The sequence below is a fragment of the Thunnus maccoyii genome, chromosome 13 (genome assembly GCF_910596095.1).
Source record: "Thunnus maccoyii chromosome 13, fThuMac1.1, whole genome shotgun sequence".
In the NCBI taxonomy this organism is placed as follows: domain Eukaryota; kingdom Metazoa; phylum Chordata; class Actinopteri; order Scombriformes; family Scombridae; genus Thunnus; species Thunnus maccoyii.
In genome coordinates this window covers 23614629-23633273 of record NC_056545.1, presented here as the reverse complement: position 1 = coordinate 23633273, position 18645 = coordinate 23614629, and the positions used below count along the sequence as shown (strand labels likewise).

At 37.8% G+C, this 18645-nt stretch overlaps 1 protein-coding gene across 1 annotated transcript in view; it reads left to right on the top strand.

Annotated features, from left to right (window-relative positions):
- Window positions 1-10592: 10592 nt before the first annotated feature.
- Window positions 10593-18645, top strand: part of LOC121910761 (roundabout homolog 2-like) — an 82150-nt gene continuing 74097 nt past the window's right edge. Inside the window, exons 1-2 of the mRNA XM_042432072.1 lie at window positions 10593-11347; window positions 15296-15622. Coding sequence (XP_042288006.1) covers window positions 11293-11347; window positions 15296-15622 — 382 coding nt within the window. The 5' untranslated portion in view covers window positions 10593-11292. The remainder of the gene's footprint in view (window positions 11348-15295; window positions 15623-18645) is intronic.

Here is an 18645-nt window from a genome sequence, read left to right as displayed (position 1 = left end):
CTAAGATCACTACAAAGCATTTCAACTCAGAAGGACAATATTCAGCTGGCTATAGGCTGCAGGTAGCAAAAGGACTCCCTCAGTTCCAAGATCAGTTTTCTAGATGAGCATTGCCCCTAGGCTGTCTTTGTTGGCATGTCTGAATAAAAGGATCCATGCCATGTAAAGAGTATGTATTTCTGTAACGGGTAACCATGGGCCCGTTTCACCAAATTTGCAACATGCAAGCAACAACTTGCAACATAAGATAATTTCCTCTAATGTTAATTTTGACATGTTTGACTAATCAAAGCTTACAGTATAACCTATGCATGAGCATGCGAGAAGACTGTAGGAGTCACAAATGTAGCAATTTGTGAGTGACAATCATGTGTGAAACAGGGCACTGGCACCATTTGCAATCTGTGTGTAAGTGCTCACAAATCTCTTTTGTGAACCAGGCCCCATGTAAATCTACTAACCAACATGAAGATTGTTCCAAGTCAGAAAAACAAACAAAAAGTGGTTCAAAACTATGCAGGGAAGGCTGTGATTGGATAATTGGATGATTGTCTGTGTGGCTTTTGAAAAAAATGCCATGGACATTTTAATGAGGTGCTGTGGATACATTTAAGCACAAAAGGTATGTTTAGGACAAACAAGCATTAGCTATACAGGCCACAAAACAATTTTCAAAACAATAGAAGAGAGATTTCTAAAAATGGGCTCAGTTCCACAAATCTCTGTGTGTAGCATTTGAATCTTTAGAGTGCCAGCTGTCATAAATCTGTACAAGGCCTTTTTCCAAAACAAACAAATATGCTTCAAAACATTGGAATTTAGCACAGTATGCCAGCACCTGGAAATTGGTATCATTGCAGGGTGCGCATTATCTCCCCTACTATTCAGTCTGGTGATAGGAGTAATCATTGGAGCATTATAGAGGGCTGTGAGTACGGATGGCCATAGGAAGGGGTTCACATGCTCACTCCACATCAGGGTGAGATGCCCAGTCCCACACTTTTACTAGTTGTTCACACAATTTGTAATAATAATAATAATAATAATAATAATGATAATGATAATGATAATGATAATAATAATAATAATAATAATAATAATAATAATCATAATAATCATAATAATCATAATAATCATAATAATCATAATAATCATAATAATGTAGAGGTGCAGCAGTGGTGTAGAAATGTACCTGTAAGTAAGCAGTTACTTTATTTAATTATTTGTTAGCCATGTTTGGGTGTTATGGATAAAATCTTCTATCATGGTATATATACCAGTTTATTGCCTGATTTAGCCACAAATAATGAGCTTCTCCTTAGACATTGATCTTTTTAATGAAGATCCACCAAGACCTGTCTAAACTGTCCACCACCCTCAAACTGTATAACCGCCTTTCTAGTTGAGCTCTTAGGAAGCCTACACACATTCCACTGGAACAAAATACATGGTAGGGAGAAGGGAGACCAGTCAAAGACAACTTGAGAAGCCTTACTGTAAGATACAATAATTTTAAATACAGTTAAATCATCAGGCAAAATTGGCCAATCACTGGACAGAATTAACCACAGATGAACTTTTCACAGTCATTGGCCATCAGTAGCTGGTCACTCGATAGTGAAACACCTGTCGGTGTTTCCCAACTGGTGTGATTTTGTTTCATGAACACCTTGCCTTGCAAAAATGAATCAGCTGTTAATTTGAGTAAATAATAAACAATATTTGCATTATCTTGATAACACAGGCAACATGTAACAATGTATACATTCTTTCATCTACACATGAAGATGAAGGAATCTGATGATGTAACTGACTGAGAAACAAGAGAAGAGTGCAGGGAGAAGAAAGTGCTTCATGCTATTTCTTCAGTTTTAGTTGAAATTGCTGTCTCTGCCCTTCTAACCACCATGCATTTTGCAAAGTCTTCAAGCATCGTTTTGACATCAGGCACCAAGGACCAGCAGGTAGGTTAATTTTTAAACACAGTATATAGTGGTTAAAGCATTTTTTAAAATTGTGTATAATGCAGTAGGAGTCAATGATCAGAAGATTCAGGTACAGTTCCACTGCTCTAAAAGTTAATACATCATATCTTAACCATCTATAAGTGAATCTCACATTCGGCTCTCTACCTGTTTTGTATTTGAATCCATCCAAGCTACATTATGAAAAAAACTGAAATGTTACTAAAATGTACAATAAATATGACAAATAATTTAAACTATTTGATTAAAAAACAATAACACTTTAATTGTGCTATTTATCCCATTTAACACAATGCATGTGCTGTGTAATATAAAGGGTGACTTCAGATTGTGTTTTGATATTCAAGGTTACATAAGAGATATATTGTAAGTCCCGAATTCCCTTACATTGCCGCTGAAATTGAAAACTTTACAGAATTCATGTGAAGGTGACATGTTCCTCCCTGCCCTATGCACTTATCCCCACTTTATCCTCTCCTTCCAATTCAACCTTGCACATTTAAAAACCATGGCAAAATTTGAACCTTTGTAAATGATATTGGCAATCACTATCTAGATCACTTTATTTAGCAGTGGTACCCCATGTGTGTCCTCTGTGAACACTTTTGCTTTCAACACTTGATTTCAGGTGGACCAAAGAAGTGCTGTTGTACTGTCTGTATCTAATACTCGTATCTGCTTCTTTAACCAATTTAAATTCCAATATCCAGCAGCTGCTTTTGTACTGCTGAGCCTGTTTCATAGGATATGTATCATTTTACTGTGTATGATACAATGGCACAGCTACATTGTTATGATGAGTCATACATCATCCCCAGTTCTGTTTGACGCCATCATTCTGTTTGTGAAGACTGATGGTGAGATAAGAATTGCTAGGTTCAATGTTGTGGCGATGCATGAAATCCCAAGTGTCAGGGTAATGTTAGGGTAGTGTATGTAGTAGGCTTCATGTGAGTATAGGTCTGAGTTCTGCTGCCATTTGTCTCATAGACAACAACACTGTACAACAAAATGTTTTCAAGGTTGAGAGTCAGGAGTATTGAATTTTTCACACTAAGTGTATATCACCTGCAAGCGCCATCTCATTTCTATGTTTTTGTCATCACTAGGGATAAAACTGACTTTAATATAATGCTTCAACTACAGTTATGTCAGGGCTTACTATATTTATTGCACCAAGATGCTGTTTTAAATAGTATGAACCCAAGATTCTTAGTAAAACAGAGCATTTGCTCACAGGTAAATGGAGTTGAATAGGCAAAAATAGGCCAAAGGCATTATGTGCTTCTAGTGCCATAAACCTTTACCTGGCTTAAGCACTTATGATGAAAAGCCATGACTTTAGCAGGCAACCTCATGTATACACTAATTAATCTAAGGGCTCCCACTTGCTGCTTATTTGTTGTAACATATCTTATTTTGACACTACTACTGTTGAAAGGACCCTCCTCTAACTGCTACATACTGCTTCATAAATGTGTCTGTACTTTACATTTATTTTGCTTTTAAAAATATTATGGTTTATTTTTCATTTATTTTCCCCAAGTTCATAAACAGTCAGTTATCCAACACTCCCTCAGACCAATGACAGAAAACTTGTGTAATTAAGTACAGAATATTTACCTAATTAGTGAAAACAATGTAGAAGTTAAATTTTTGACTACTAATGAACTGAAGAAATGTAAGCAACAATAGTGATGCTCAGGTTTGGTCGTGTTAGGCATCTTATTATTTTCAGTTATTTTAGAAGTTAAGTCAGTAAATCAGTTTCAATTAAAACAATGACCTACATGATGGCATACCTTTTTATAGGAGAGGAAATTGTTTTCACTACATTTCCTATTGTGTTTGGTGAAGCCCTTGGGGGTCAGCCTGTGCTATCTAAGCAGTTTCTCTCAATGTGAAGGAGCAGCAATACCAAGGTCCTTTTGGATCACTAAGTCCCTCACCCTGTCACGCAGAGTGATGCCCTGGTTCGCTTGTATTCAAAATTCATTCTTTCGGTCACTACTCAGGAACCTCACGACCATAGGTTAGGGCCAGACAGAAGACTAACCAGAAAAAAAGAGTTGCAACTGATGCACAAAATTGCTGGTCAAACTCACTGTCCCTATTACTCCCACTGCCTGACACACCTGAACTCTTCTGCTTGGATCATACAGTATGGCCCCGTTAATGGAGCAGCCCACCATTTATCCAGGAGAGAAGTGTGTCCACAGAAATGGAGGTGCTGCCTGACAGAAAAAAATGAAAATAAAAGTATTATTCCTTACAGAAATGCAAATTTATGGAGCAAAGTCCTCCAAAATCTAATCAGATCATCTACTATAGAGGAGTGCAAGACAGGTTTCTAGGGGAAACCTGTGGTGTAAGTATTAGGTTTCTGGCATGTATTGTTCGTGAGTTATTATGTTTTCAAGACTGTGCCTACATAGACAGATGCCAGAGTGATGACACAAAACTATTGCACTAAAATGAGACACAATGTGCAGTAATCATTTCTTTGATTATTACTACACATCTTTCATTAGCCACACAAAAGATTTTGCTGTTTTTCCTTTGAATTGGACCCACTGGGATGTATTCATTAGTAGTAATCATAAAGGATCAGGACAGCACTGTTAGGATTTTGATGAAAAACACAAACTAGAAATAGTTTACTGTCATAATAAGAATACATACCACCACTCACATCAGTTATCATCAGACAAAATTGTTTTGTCTGAATGTAGAAAATTGATAATTGATAATCTCAAACTGAACTCACACAGCTACATAGCTTCTCTCTATGCAGATTGATAATGAACTCCTCGTCCCTGTTAAATAGGCATAACCATATTTCTAAGGATTAAATCGATAAACAAAAACTAAACATTATAATACTGGTCTGTCTTGATTTAACTAGAAAATTTTGCCTTTAATGCGAAAAACAAACAAACCTCAGATAATATGTACTAGCAATGCTACGGATAAAAATGCTCTGCTAGAAAACAAATGGCAAGCATGGTAGAAATACATAAACATTAACCTATTTTTTTACACCAAGTAACATTACTTGATTTCAGAATGCTATTTCAATTTGAAGATTACCAAATTCTTAGCCTTAAATGCACATTAAAGTGAATTCACATACACTATAACACATATTTTATAAAATGTGTTTCTTCAATTTTATAAATCCTACAAAGAATCATAGAGTTACATACAGTATTACTGTTTATCAATTGCTTAGCAGCTTGGAGCCATTAAAGCAAACTATGGAACTGTAGTAAATATGTTGAAATAAAAGAAAATCATTTAAATATGACATGCAGCCATGTAAACTGTTGTCAGTTCTATCAACAGACCAATAAAATAAATCTTGTGTGATTGAAAGTACTATTGTTCAAAGCTGTTTAATTACCAACACTGACACATGCTCTTTAAGAGTCTCTTACTAAATTTTTTTCCATGTCCTTTTTAAACCAGAAAACAGTGCCGTTTTAGGAGCATCTAACAAGATTAAGAGGTGAGTGCCAAATAACTCTCTCACCCATAACTACCTGTTTGAGACACAGAAAGAGGCCATTTCTATGGAAATGCAATGTTTACACGCATGGGAGAAGTCTATTATCTGCCACTTTGAAAATGTTAAGAGCACAGTGCTTCTTGGGGTTTCTCCCTCATATTGCTCTCAGCGTTTTCTTCCTTGTTTTTCTATTTTTTCCTGTGCTCATCCATGGGAAGAAACAAATTGTGTAAATGTCCTTGTGCCTGATTAAACACGAACTCTTTCTTTCTCCTCCATATGTATATAGCTAGAGAGATATCTCACTAGCGTCCGCCAAAGTACCTTTTCCAGACGCTGAATGGGGCCTTTTTCACCTTGAAAGCATTTAAATGGAGTTGGTAGGATTGGGTCCTTCTCTCTCCACTCTAGCAAGGTGTGTCAGGAGTTCAATGGTGGTTTGTGGAGCGTGAAAGTATACAGAGGAAGCAATGTGTCCACAGCAAGGGAATAAAGTGATAGTAATGCATTGACAACACCACTCATCTCCAAGAAAAACTACATCTCTTGAGAAGAGACATCTTGTGGTGTCTAGTTTTGATTTTAAGAGTCCTTTGCACATTTTTTCAAAGTGTCCCAAGGTATATGATACAGTGTGAGATTTATAGAACAGTCCAGAGCTTGAAACTATATTGTCAAGACATTATTAACATAACTTTATTATTTCAAACCATCTGTCAGTTAGAGATAAATAATGTAACTTGTCATGGGATCTTATTAAATAATGCGGAGTAGTTAGCCTACTCTGGCCTTGTTTGTAAAGTGAAACCACTGACCACGATTCTGTCCAGAAATCATTCTGGACCATACTGTAGGTACAGGGACAGGACACAATGACTTGATCACATGTAAAATATAAAGCAGGAGACAATGTACATATTGTCTCCTGCTTTGGAAAGCATTATAATCAGCATAGCAAACAAATCAAAAAATGCAGTGGTAAAACAGACCAAGCTTAGCAATGGTAGAGTTGCATGATTGTTGCTTTGGATTGTATTCAGTTAGTGTCCACCTGTTGTGGGGTCCAAAGGATCCTGCCTTCTCAAACTCAGATATAAGACAACATTTTAGGGTCATGGGCAATGCCCTCTGCTATAAAACAGGTGGTGTGACATACAGTGATCTCTAAACATGTGGTAGATGACATGCTTTCAAAGTGAAGTTACTTGTAAACAAATCCTACAGTGTCATCTACACCTGCTGCCCACACCATGGTACTTCTTTCTGCACTACCCTACATTGTGAACATATTTGATGAATTCAACAGCTTTTCCTAACTAATAACTATGTTGGCTAACAAAGACATTTAATTGTGTGTGTGAGATCAAATGGCATGATAAGTAAATGCACATTATGCCAGTGCCTGTGGTATTTTCCCAACTCTATTTAAGCAGGATTTAAGGAAACAAGGATTTCCTTCCAAGGGGTCTGTGATATTAAACAAGAGGGTAAAGTGTATCATTTTTTTAATCTCTAAGAACCAGACCATTGGTGTTTAATGGAAAACATCCATTCAGTCAGTTAATAACTGATGATATAACCTGTCAAGTTGACAGCAGCACACCACTTAGAAGTATCTGTGTGATTTTCTAATGAAAATTTATCCTCCAGTTGATTTAGTGTCTTTTCTTACACCAGGTGACAGCCATTGGATGACAATGAGCCAAATTGTGTCATTTTACTCTGTAAGACTTTTCAGTATCACAGTGATGCTGTCCAAGTATGTTACACTGCCACCTGACCATCAATTTTCATAACTTGTAGCAAAGCCTACTGTGGAGTGTTGTGTGGAGACTGTTCAAGCAGGAAATCCCTCACAGGGATTTGCCCCTTGATCAGTCAGCTGGACCTTCCCCTCTTCCACTGTCTGCTGGCGTCTCCCCTCCTTTGTCAGCCCCACACCACCTCTGATGGCCATGAAAAGACCCCCACACATTCTCCTAATAGTTTGTGGAAGTCAGCCAATTTGAACAATTTGGAGAGATGCTTGAGGCAGAAACTAACCACAGCCACCTAAGGCCCAAGTCACTGCCATTGATGGGTCATACAATATAATACTTTATAATGTAACTGATTATGGAGTTATTTGAGAGCCATAGTGTCTCAGTAAAGACAGTGAGCTGAAACCAGCTGAAAGTACTGAGCTGCAGTCTGGGGTGTTCATTCTCAGTAGGACCTGTAGTACTATAAATCTGCTGATGAAATGGTTGTAATGGTTGTTAATGTGAAAAGTATTGCTTAATGGAGCTTAAGGTCACAGTGAAACAACATTTTGAGGTTTCCCTCTGTCTTGTATTAGATAACATTCTTTGTTTAAAGGCCAGGGTTATTTAAATAAATGTAATTATTTTATTGTATGACATACATATTTATGCTGTATATCATAATATGTCAATATGGCAAGTCATTTTTCTATTACACTACTACTTTAAAATACTATTACTAATACTAATACTATTAAATACTTATTTTTGGAAATAAACCCAGCTACAACAGTGTTCCAATATTCTGATGCTGCAATTTAAAAAGCTGTGTGATGCAGTGCAGCTATGACTAAAATGCTCCAGTTGTACATAATATGAAAATACTCTGATCACTGGTTTAAATCTTAAGACACTGTTTCATGCATTCACTGGACTGAACACCTTAAGCTGTTAGACAGAGGTTTGTCACTTGTGTATGTGACTTCGTGGTCAAGACACATGTCTACTCTCACTAAGGCTGAGCATGCCTGGTGTTGAACACACTGTCACACACACCATCTGTTACCTCCAGCACTCCTGGCTTGGACAAACATGGTTATGAGTAGGTAATGGTGCGGACAAAACTTGTGACCTTGACACTGTCTCCTATGTGTGATCAACAGAGAAAGAGAGAGAGAGAGAGAGAGAGAGAGAGGTAGATTGATGAGAGTCAGTAGCCCTTTTGATTTTGGTTTGTGCGAGAAAGGCAGAATCCCACGTTGCCTGGAAACATGTCTGTGTGTGATGAGAGATGGAGTCTTTCTCTGCCTCTCTTATCTTATTCAACTTAAAAGATAAACATCAAATCACCTCACTCAATAAACGTACATTCTTTTTTTCGACCTTATGTTAGGCATCAAATGCCATTACGCAATTATAGATGCTATATGCCATTTTCTACTGGATTTCTACATTTTAAAGCAACTGTCAATCCTCCAACAATATATGAAGGCACTTTTCCCAGATGTATTAAACCTATCTTCAGAGGGTGTGTTAATTTGCATCTTCTTGCCATAAGTGAGGTGTCACTAAGACCAGCTTAGTCAAAGATGATCTGCATCTCCAGGTATAACTCAAATTCTGTAATCTATGGTAATTATTCAGAGTATTAGGATTTACAAAAAAACCCAGTTTGATTTAGTGGTGTCTGATTTCATAAAATTTCAGAGTGTTCAGATAATCAACATATTTTTCAGTGCTCAATATTCGAACATCTCTACACTAACCTTTCCTTGCATTTAGACTCTAACATGACCATTTTGGCATTAGCTCCATTGCAGTTCCCTTGTATGTCTATTGTTTTCTCTTCCAATTCTCTGTGAGAAGCGATATGCGATTGATACTAACATTTTAACAGCTAATAATGAATACTGTAGCAGCATCACTGTGCATTAAGTCATTCAGTGCAATTAGCACTAACCATGTTCTTGAAGTTTCCTTCTCAGATCATTAAAGTTCACCTTGATGGATTTTGTGAGGTTATTAATTTATTGAAAAGCCTATTTATTATCCCCTCCTTGCACTTCTGACAGACAGGAAGTGCAAGTGCAATTGGTTAAGGTCACCCTGCATGAAATCTGAAGAACAGTCAATTGGTGACAAGTTACTCACTATAAATCCTCCACTGAATTTTATTTTTTTCAGTATGGAAAAGTGCTTTCTGTCTCTCTCTCTCTCTCTCTCTCTCTATCTCTCAGTTTTTTTTTTTTCCAAAAATGCCACTTAACAGTTTCTGCACTTCAGGTTTGGTGAGGGCTTGCACCATTGACGTATAACTGAAAATCTGTTGAGAGGGAAAAGGTCTCCACAACACCATGAACTGAGCTGCTGCTATAAGAACAATCTAACAGGAAAATTCTATTGAAAACATCATTTTCTGATGGATGAGATCTATCCAATTTAAATGATTGTGTTCACTTTGCACCCCCTTCATACAGACTCGATTTAGCCATCGTCCACAATTATTATTCGATCTACTGCCGTGAACACTGTGCCAAAAATGGTTTAATTTCACCCTCTGGATCAATAGCACCTGATACAGCCTAGCTCATTCTGGTTTCACGGCGAGGCTGCATTTATAATGTTATTGACAATATTGAGCAGTATTGACGACAGGGCAGGATAAGCACCTCAGGCAGTGGGCAGGAATGAGGAGCCATTTCTTTACAGCTGTACACCTTTGTAATAGCTTTTCTACCATTAAATTAAAACATCAGCCAGTAAAACCAGAGGGCTCTGTTTATTTATTTATTTTTTTTACTTAACTCAATGTGTTATTTGGCAGGATGGTTCAGACCTATCCATAGAACTGAAAGCATTAGAATTAATAGAAAAAAATAAATAATAATACAGAAATACATCAACTCTTTGGGATCTGCAGAACAGATCAGGCATGTGTGTTTGTTGAACAAAATGGCTCCAGTGACAAATATAGTGTATCTCTGATTCCAGTTGCAATGTTGCATACCAGAGCATTACCTGGGGATGCTTTTTTCATAAGTGGATTGTCATGTTTTACTGAATGTGTAAAAGTAAACCTGGCATCTGTCACTGTCCTTCATATGTACACAGGATTGTACCCGGATGTTGCATGTTAATGAGGTTTTTGGAAAAGATGAGAAGAAACAGTCCTGTATAAGAAAGTAACATTTAATGCAAATAAAAACAATCATGCAATAATTAAATACTGCATATTATATTCACAGCATCACAGCAACCCATTTATTTGTTTCAAAAATCTACTGTAAGTAGTGTTAATACATCTAAACTGTGCAGGAAAGACTGAAAGAAAACACAAAATGTCCAGTGCAGTTTACTTTGATTTAAGTTCATATTGATCATGTTACAAACACTGTCTAGTAAATTCATCAGCTGGGTGTGTTAAATGGTCCCCAGGAAAAGAGGAAAAGAAACACTAATTAGCATCATCATCAGCATCCAATTCTTCACGAACTGAAGTGTCTCTCGGAAAGACTGAAGACTAAATGTTGCTATCAGACTTATTGTAGGCCTATGTGTTAGTTTCTCCCAGGGCAGCAGAGTGGAGAGGAGGGGCTGTGCTGTGCTGCACCGTGCAGCTACTCACCTCTGACTGAATCCCGTCTCCACCTTTCATCCCTCAACTTGTCCCGCAGGAGGATGGATGCGTTTCCCTGCGGTCGGACCCGGTAAAAGTGTCAGAAGAATGCGGTCGGACGGGGAAGCCGTCAGTAACTGGAGTGTCTTTGGGCGTCGGTGATGTTTGCAATTGGTGATTGCAGAAATTTCAACGTGATCGGCGAGTCGACAGACCACTGCTTACTGGTGCGCTCTTGGAGAGGAAGAATGGACATGTGAATGAGAATGATTTGGTTCAGCGACTGAAATACCTGTTTCGGTTGTTTTAGTTCACTAACTTGAAACAGTAAATTGTCACAAAGTGACGCAAGTGAAGACAGGATTGATTGATTCATTGATTGTTTTTTTTCGCTTGAAGAGGAATTCATGCGCCGATAGCTTACGGGGCCAATATGCCAGAATGGGTCCTCTACAGTATTTATTTCTCTGTGGACTTCTGTACACCCAAACCGACGGTAAGTTCATGAATACAACGTTGAGGTTGAAGTGATGTCTTGTCCCACATCAAGCTTTAGAAAAGCACACTGGGCTGTGACCTGGAGCGTATTTTACCCATGGTTTTGCCCTCTTAAGTGCATCAATAAGATACCGAGTATGGCATCTCACACGATTTACAGTGAATTTGTTGCTTCTCTTAAATTCGTGAGTATTTACATGTTTAAAATCGCAAATGCACCATGCCAGTGCACCATAGCACGGTTGGTTAATTTAGTCTTCATGTAAAATTGGGCCGGGCCAACTATTCAGTGGCTTAGGGAAATGAAAGTTGCTCATTTATTCATAAGGGCTGCCCTAAATTGAACACATCTGTTACTTGAATACAAGCTTTGACAGCTTTTAAATTGCCATTATTTCCACAAGTATTATGGTTGGAAATGTGTGCCGGCAAAAATTGAGTTCAGGTAGCCACACTAAACTTTTTTTTGGTATTCTTAAGGAAATGTGCCTTGGTTAATTATTTTTTAAATCAATTTCACTTATCTAGATCTCTTTCTTGTATAAACTCCCTAATAAGTGTTACAAAACTGTAATATTTCAGACTGTGCTCACAATAAGTCTATATCTCTGGTCATATTCTGTGTGACCTATGCTCAGGTTGCTCAGGCAGATGACCGAGGTTATGTCCTGTAGCTGAAATATCTAATATACCATGAAGAAGATGCTTACTCATATAGTCTGGAAATTCAGACCTGACTGTGTCTACAGGTTACTCGTACGTATATGGACTTACTATGCATGTGTACAAATGCAGCTAAAGCCTAAGAGATATATCTATCTTTCTTGACAGGAAGTGTTGCCATTATCATGAAATATTTTGTAGGTATTTATGCCTTGTAGCATATAGAACATACATGTGTATCAGTGTAGTAAATGTATTACATGTGTGATAGCACCTTCAGTAAAGTGGGTGTGGATGTTGGATGATTCCACCATGTTGCCAGTATTTTTCTTGTTTGTTTGTTTTGTGTTGTTTTTTTGCTTGAGAGGGGAATGTTTGGTACTGTACTTATGTGTAGTCTGAAGCAAATCAATGTAATGCAATGCTCTGCAATTAATCCTAACTTTGTGAAGCTTCGACATTATGTCAGATAGGCGTTGATTGAACTCTAAGGTCATTTGGGGGCTGTAGTGTGTAGTGGTGGTGTTGTATTGGACTGCATTATACTGAAATGTGTTTTTAATGTTTTGTCCACCCCCCGTTTACATACACAAGGGTTGAATCAAAGCATCTCTGACACAATGTCAATAAAACATTCATAGCATCTCTAAAATATGATTAAGTGCAATGCTGTTGAATTAACTTGTGTCAGATTCTTATGCAATAATCTGGTAATTAAGTGTATGTTTCAGCCTTTTAGGAGTCAAAGTTTGTGTAACATCTGTTTGAAAGAGGTACAATGCATCCCAACTAACAGTGCCTGGCTGACTATGCCTATTGCAATATTGTAAATAATCTGTGATCTTTTAGGGAGAATAATTTTGAGCCTTTACAGTTGGTGTACAATTATATTACATTGATGGTGTGGCCATCTTGTCTGTTTGTCAAGATTGCCAGTGTTTTATTTGTCTCACTAATTTAAAAATTGTTGTTGTTGTCAGTTGTATTGACTTTGGGGTTATGACATTTCAAACTTGATTTTCAAATAACACAAAGAACCTGGAGGACTGTTGCCTTTAGCTTAACAATCAAATTAGACTTTTGGTTATAAGCCCAAACAGAGCTCCTCTGAACTGCTGGTATGCAGTTTTAACCTCAAAGTGACTCCTTTCAGGGTGATCTCTTTTTATAAGCCAACATGTTCCTGACAAGTTTTTTTTTGTTTGTTTTTTTTTTGTTCTGCAGGACCTTGAGTTTCTGTTTCAGCACCATGGATAGATCCCTATAAACAGGCTTAGTGGTGGAAAAAACATGCCACAGTGTACACAAATTTTGATGCATAACAGCTTGAGACAGTCCTAGACTAAAAGATAATCCACATTTTTGATCAGTGAAATATTCTTAATGTGTCTTTATTAATAATCTGCATTTTAAGACCCTAGCCAAATTACCATATAATTTATAAACTGAACAGTTCTCAATGCATGAGTATTCAGCAGTTAAAATACCAACATTTAATTTAAAGTGTCACATAAAAAAATCCCAGATATCTATCCATCCATCCATCCATTCATTTTCTATCCCCACTTATTCATATTCAGGGTCATGGGGTGCTGGAGCATGCATTGAGCAGAAAACAGGCAAACCCACTGAACGGGTTTCCAGTCCATCACAGGGCAACAGATTGACAGGACCCTGCAGGACCTTTTTGCTATTAGATGACTGTACCAACCACTGAGCCAATGTGCCACCCACAACTTAAATCATCTCATTTAAATTCTGTTGTCTGACAACACAAATCTCAAACTCTACATTAGCCACAGAGGAGACTGAGTAATGGGACAACCAATTAGAAGAAGTCAGAATTCCACAAACTGTGTGTTTGTGAGTGTTTGTGCGTCAATGTGGATCCACACAAATGTTATTTACCCAAGAGACATATGTATAGGGTTTTAAAAGCATGTTAAAAACATAATGTATCACCATGGTTTGGTGTGCTGGCGCCAGCTAATGGAATGCTTTTTGTCAACAAACCTCTTAACATTATAGACTGTCACATAAATTTTACTCACATTTGCTGTTTTATTTCTGTTGCCGTGTAGTAGCCAATCATCATGGTTGCTTTTGCGATTTGTATGATTTGTCACTATCAAAAGCAAAAAGACTAGAGACCGTGTAACATCATTTTCATTTATTTATATCTTATTTATTTTCTTGCCTCTTGACAGTCCAAAAGGTCTGTTTTAGTGACTTCGACATCACACTCTTTTCATGCACACAACAGCAAAGGAAAACCTTTTAACACTGATATTATAATGTGTCCATACACCATGAAACAGATGAGAGTTGTGATGCTGTCATGTCTGTAAACAAACACAGTGCCACTACATTTGGGTCATTCCTCTGTGACATTTAGCGGTAGAATTTAAGCAACGGTATTAAATTGAGCTAAGGTGTTCACATAGCCAAATAAATGGAAAGAATGAGCAGAATAAGGGTTGTTAACTGGGTTGCGGTTACACTAAATTAAGACATTATTCTTATCAAGTCAATCCAGATTAGACATTTGCATGACCTTTGCTGAGGATTGACTATCAAATACTCAGGTTAAAATATAAATATTATGCATGTTAATGTGGAAATATAGCCTGTAAGGAGAAATGAGAGGTCCTTGAATTGTGTACTTTGCATATCCGCAATATTACAGTACAAAGTGAAAAATCCAGTGTAGCAGTCACTGTTCTACATCCACTGAGACAACATGTTTGATGATGTCAGTGTTTGATGGAAACTGTTAATGAAAAAACTAATGAGATGTAATGACTCCTCAGCTCCTGCCTGGGAAAGTAAATATTAAAGCCTGAGTGTATTAACATGGCGTGTAGTGCAGCCAGTAAAAACATGAGTCTAATCAACTTTCCTATCAAGGACTGTAACTAAATTATACTTGGTTATATTCTGCCAATAACATGTACAAATCTATGTACATCTATTGTTTATTCAAGCCCATTTATTCAGGTTTTCCTTATTTTAATAGATACAACACAATATTTCTGCAACACATTCATAGTGAGAATTGCTTTGCTGTTTTTGCACTGTGAGAATTTTTTCTAGGTTTTTGTAGTTCATGTTTCTGTTGGCCATAGTTGCTGTTGCTGCTCATTTTAACTAAATAGTTAACTGTGTTTATCTCAAACATACTGCTGTTGTTTCTGCATCAAAACTTAAAATGCATTCATTATGAGCATGTATATATTACAGCTATCACTTTAACATAATATTTTACACTCCTGTTTCCCTCTAGGGTCTCGTCTTCGCCAGGAAGACTTTCCTCCCCGCATTGTTGAGCACCCTTCTGACCTCATTGTGTCCAAGGGGGAACCAGCCACTCTCAACTGTAAGGCAGAGGGCCGTCCAACCCCCACAGTGGAATGGTACAAAGATGGGGAGCGAGTTGAAACAAACCGCGACAACCCTCGTTCACACCGTATGCTGCTGCCCAGCGGGTCCCTCTTCTTCCTACGCATCGTCCATGGACGACGGAGCAAGCCTGACGATGGCAGCTATGTGTGCGTAGCCAGAAACTATCTTGGAGAGGCCGTAAGCCGAAACGCATCTCTAGAAGTAGCACGTAAGTCTGACTTTTCATCGTGTCCCTCTGGGCACAAAGGTAATGCCCTGGTCAATGCTGCATGACAGAAGAAGAATGAAAAAATTCAAGTGGTAGTATGTTACAGTAATATGATGTATTGATTTTAGTAACCTTTTATGGAGGAAAATATGAAAATGTGTTAAAATTGCATCTGAAAAAGAGTTTATTAAATTAAGCATAACATTTTGGGGTTATCGTGCTAAGGGATCCATATATAAGATGTCATCTGTCATAATATGAGCAACGTCACCTATTCACTGAACCTACAAGTGTGTGTGCTTAGCCATGTGCATAGCATGTGTGCGCATATTTGTGTGAATATGTTTTCAGACTGCTAGTGAGACCTGTTTGGATGACCTGTTTGAGTAATGTATGGGCAGAGCTGTGAAACGCTCCAGGGAGGCAGAGAAATGGGGCAGGATTTTAACCTAGCTAACTCCCCTTCACTGTTTGGATTTGGAAAGATGCAGCCTGCTCCCAGCCAGTTTTTCTCCCTGTGTGGGAGAGAGACGCTCTGGGCTATTCACATTTCCATTATGTGCTAAACTGAGCTGATTTCTTGCCATGAACAAGATGCACACACGCTCGGACGCACACACAGATATACATGCATGCACACATAAACACCCACACTGTCTCCCCTGCTCTCCGTTTCTTACTCTCACAGAGATGTAGTACACAAGCTGGAAATTGGGAATTCCAGGCAAACAGCATATTGCAATTTGATTTAAATTTACAAAGCATTTACCTGCCAAATTATATGTGCCCATTAATGCAAAAGCAGCATTGTTTTGAATAATATAATAGGTGAATTTAGAAAATGTTGCACCTAATGACTTTGTTTGTTTGATAAGACTTGGAAGGAACTCTCCCCATCAGAATTATATGGTCTTAATGGTGCTGTTGTGACTTGTGCTGCTTTTTCAACCACTCTGGATCTGTTTTTGGTTTTGTGGGATAATCATAGAATAGGAAGGGAAAAAAAGGAAAAACTGAGATAAGAGCCCTGAACCTAATAGGGACTCAGTCGAGACATTATCTGAGATTTTTGTGTCTTTTGTGCACCACATTCTCTCTTTGTCTCATTGCCTTCTCCACATTAGACACTTGTATTTCTATTGTCTTCTTTTGCTTGTGCTGTTTCCTCTCCTTTCTGTCAAATCAATATAGTGCTGAACTGTCCTGGAAATACTGATGCTTAAGAAGATGCTGGATATTTGAAAGGAAACACAAATATGCTCATAAACCTGAATGTATGTGTGTGGTTGTGTATGGTAAAGGATACAACATTGATGTGTTCAACGCAAATGATGTTTACATATAAAATTCAGACATTGTGGTGTTTGATATTCTAGTTGATAACCATATTATACATTGTACCTTACATCACATTTATTTTGCACATCTTGAACAGTACAGATGTGCTTGTAGACAGTGAATAATTCTTTCTCATAAAGAAACCAGAGACCCAAACTGTTGTAATAGTGTCAAGAGACAAATGTTATAGCTGCTCCACTGATTCCCTTGACTGAATAGAGGCCGACTTTATGAACACAATGACTGTGTCAGAGTGATTTTGTGGGGATTTTCTGGCTCTCCTTATTTTGCGGCACAAACAGGCATTCTGAATTCATTTTCAGAGTTAATTGTCACATTCATTGTTGGTAGGAGCTGCAATTATTGACAATATTTTTTTCTATTGTTGGAAGAGAGGTAGACTATTTATGTATCAGCAACACATATGGAGGGTAAAATAACAAACACAATATTTTGTCAACACACAAATGTCAACACACCGGACCTTAATGTAAGCATCAGAACATACATATTGAATATCCATTTGTGCTCCAGACTAGTTTTAATGGTCCTCCAAATGCTGTTATATGAGTCTTGAATGATCATTCTTGAAGCCTTATTTAGATCTGTTAATGAATTTGTATTTATTTTCTATATGTATGGGGGCAGTATCATCTCATTTTGGAATATCCTGTGGGATCAGTGTTTGCACAGTAGAGTGCACCTGGTACGCCAATAAGTATCTGTATTCCTCGGCAGCTGTACAACCCTGCAGACCACCTACAGGATCTAAGTACTCCCAGTTCCGATGTACATTGAATTTCAAGTACTTGCTGAAACTCTGTGGAATTTTTAACTGCCTGATTGTCAAGTTTCTTTTAAAGTCGAATGGTAACATTATGAAGGTGTAGCCTCTGCAATTCATTTGCTTCAAATTTAAGTTTTTTTCTTCTTTTCTTACCTATTTGTGATGTTCACTAGAAGCTATAGCCGAATATCTTGCTCACGCATTGTCTCCTCTTGTGTCAACAGTTTGTTTTTTCTGGAGGTTCTCTTACATAAAGACAGTACAACCAAGGCAGCCTCTAGTCTTCTTTATTTAATTCCGAATATCATGGCTACAGGGATGCATAATTGCATGACTCCTTCAGGGTCTGCAGGATCTTGCCAGTATTGCTGCAGCCAAAGTTGTCATGCAATGCTGCGGGTGGGAGCAAGCTGGTAGATGAAAGTGCTGTGGGGATGCTTTGACAGTGAGCCTAGCTCAAAATGCTCTGTTTCCTTAGGAGTCCGCACACAAATTTTCTAATGGGCCCTAGCAATGTATCTCAACCAGTGGCTTAGAAAATGTAGCTAACTAGAGGGGTGCTGCTCCCTTGGGTACATTTGTGCTGTACAAGCTTTTTGGTTGGTGGTTCGTCATGCATTTTATGAGCTTTAGTCTGACTGAAATTTGAAGGGACATTATTCATTCTGTGTGATGCAAAACACTTCAGCTGTTTCAGATGGTAGCAAAGCTTAAAATATGTAAATTATGTAGATATGCCAGATAAATCTACAGCTGGCAGCCTGGCAAAAGCAAATAATGTACCTTTTAACATTTGTTTGTCTTATAAATTAACCAAGCCACACACACATAACAAAACTTATTTCCACACAGTTGTTTTTCCAGACAAAGTGTGTGGTAGAGCTCATGACAAATCATC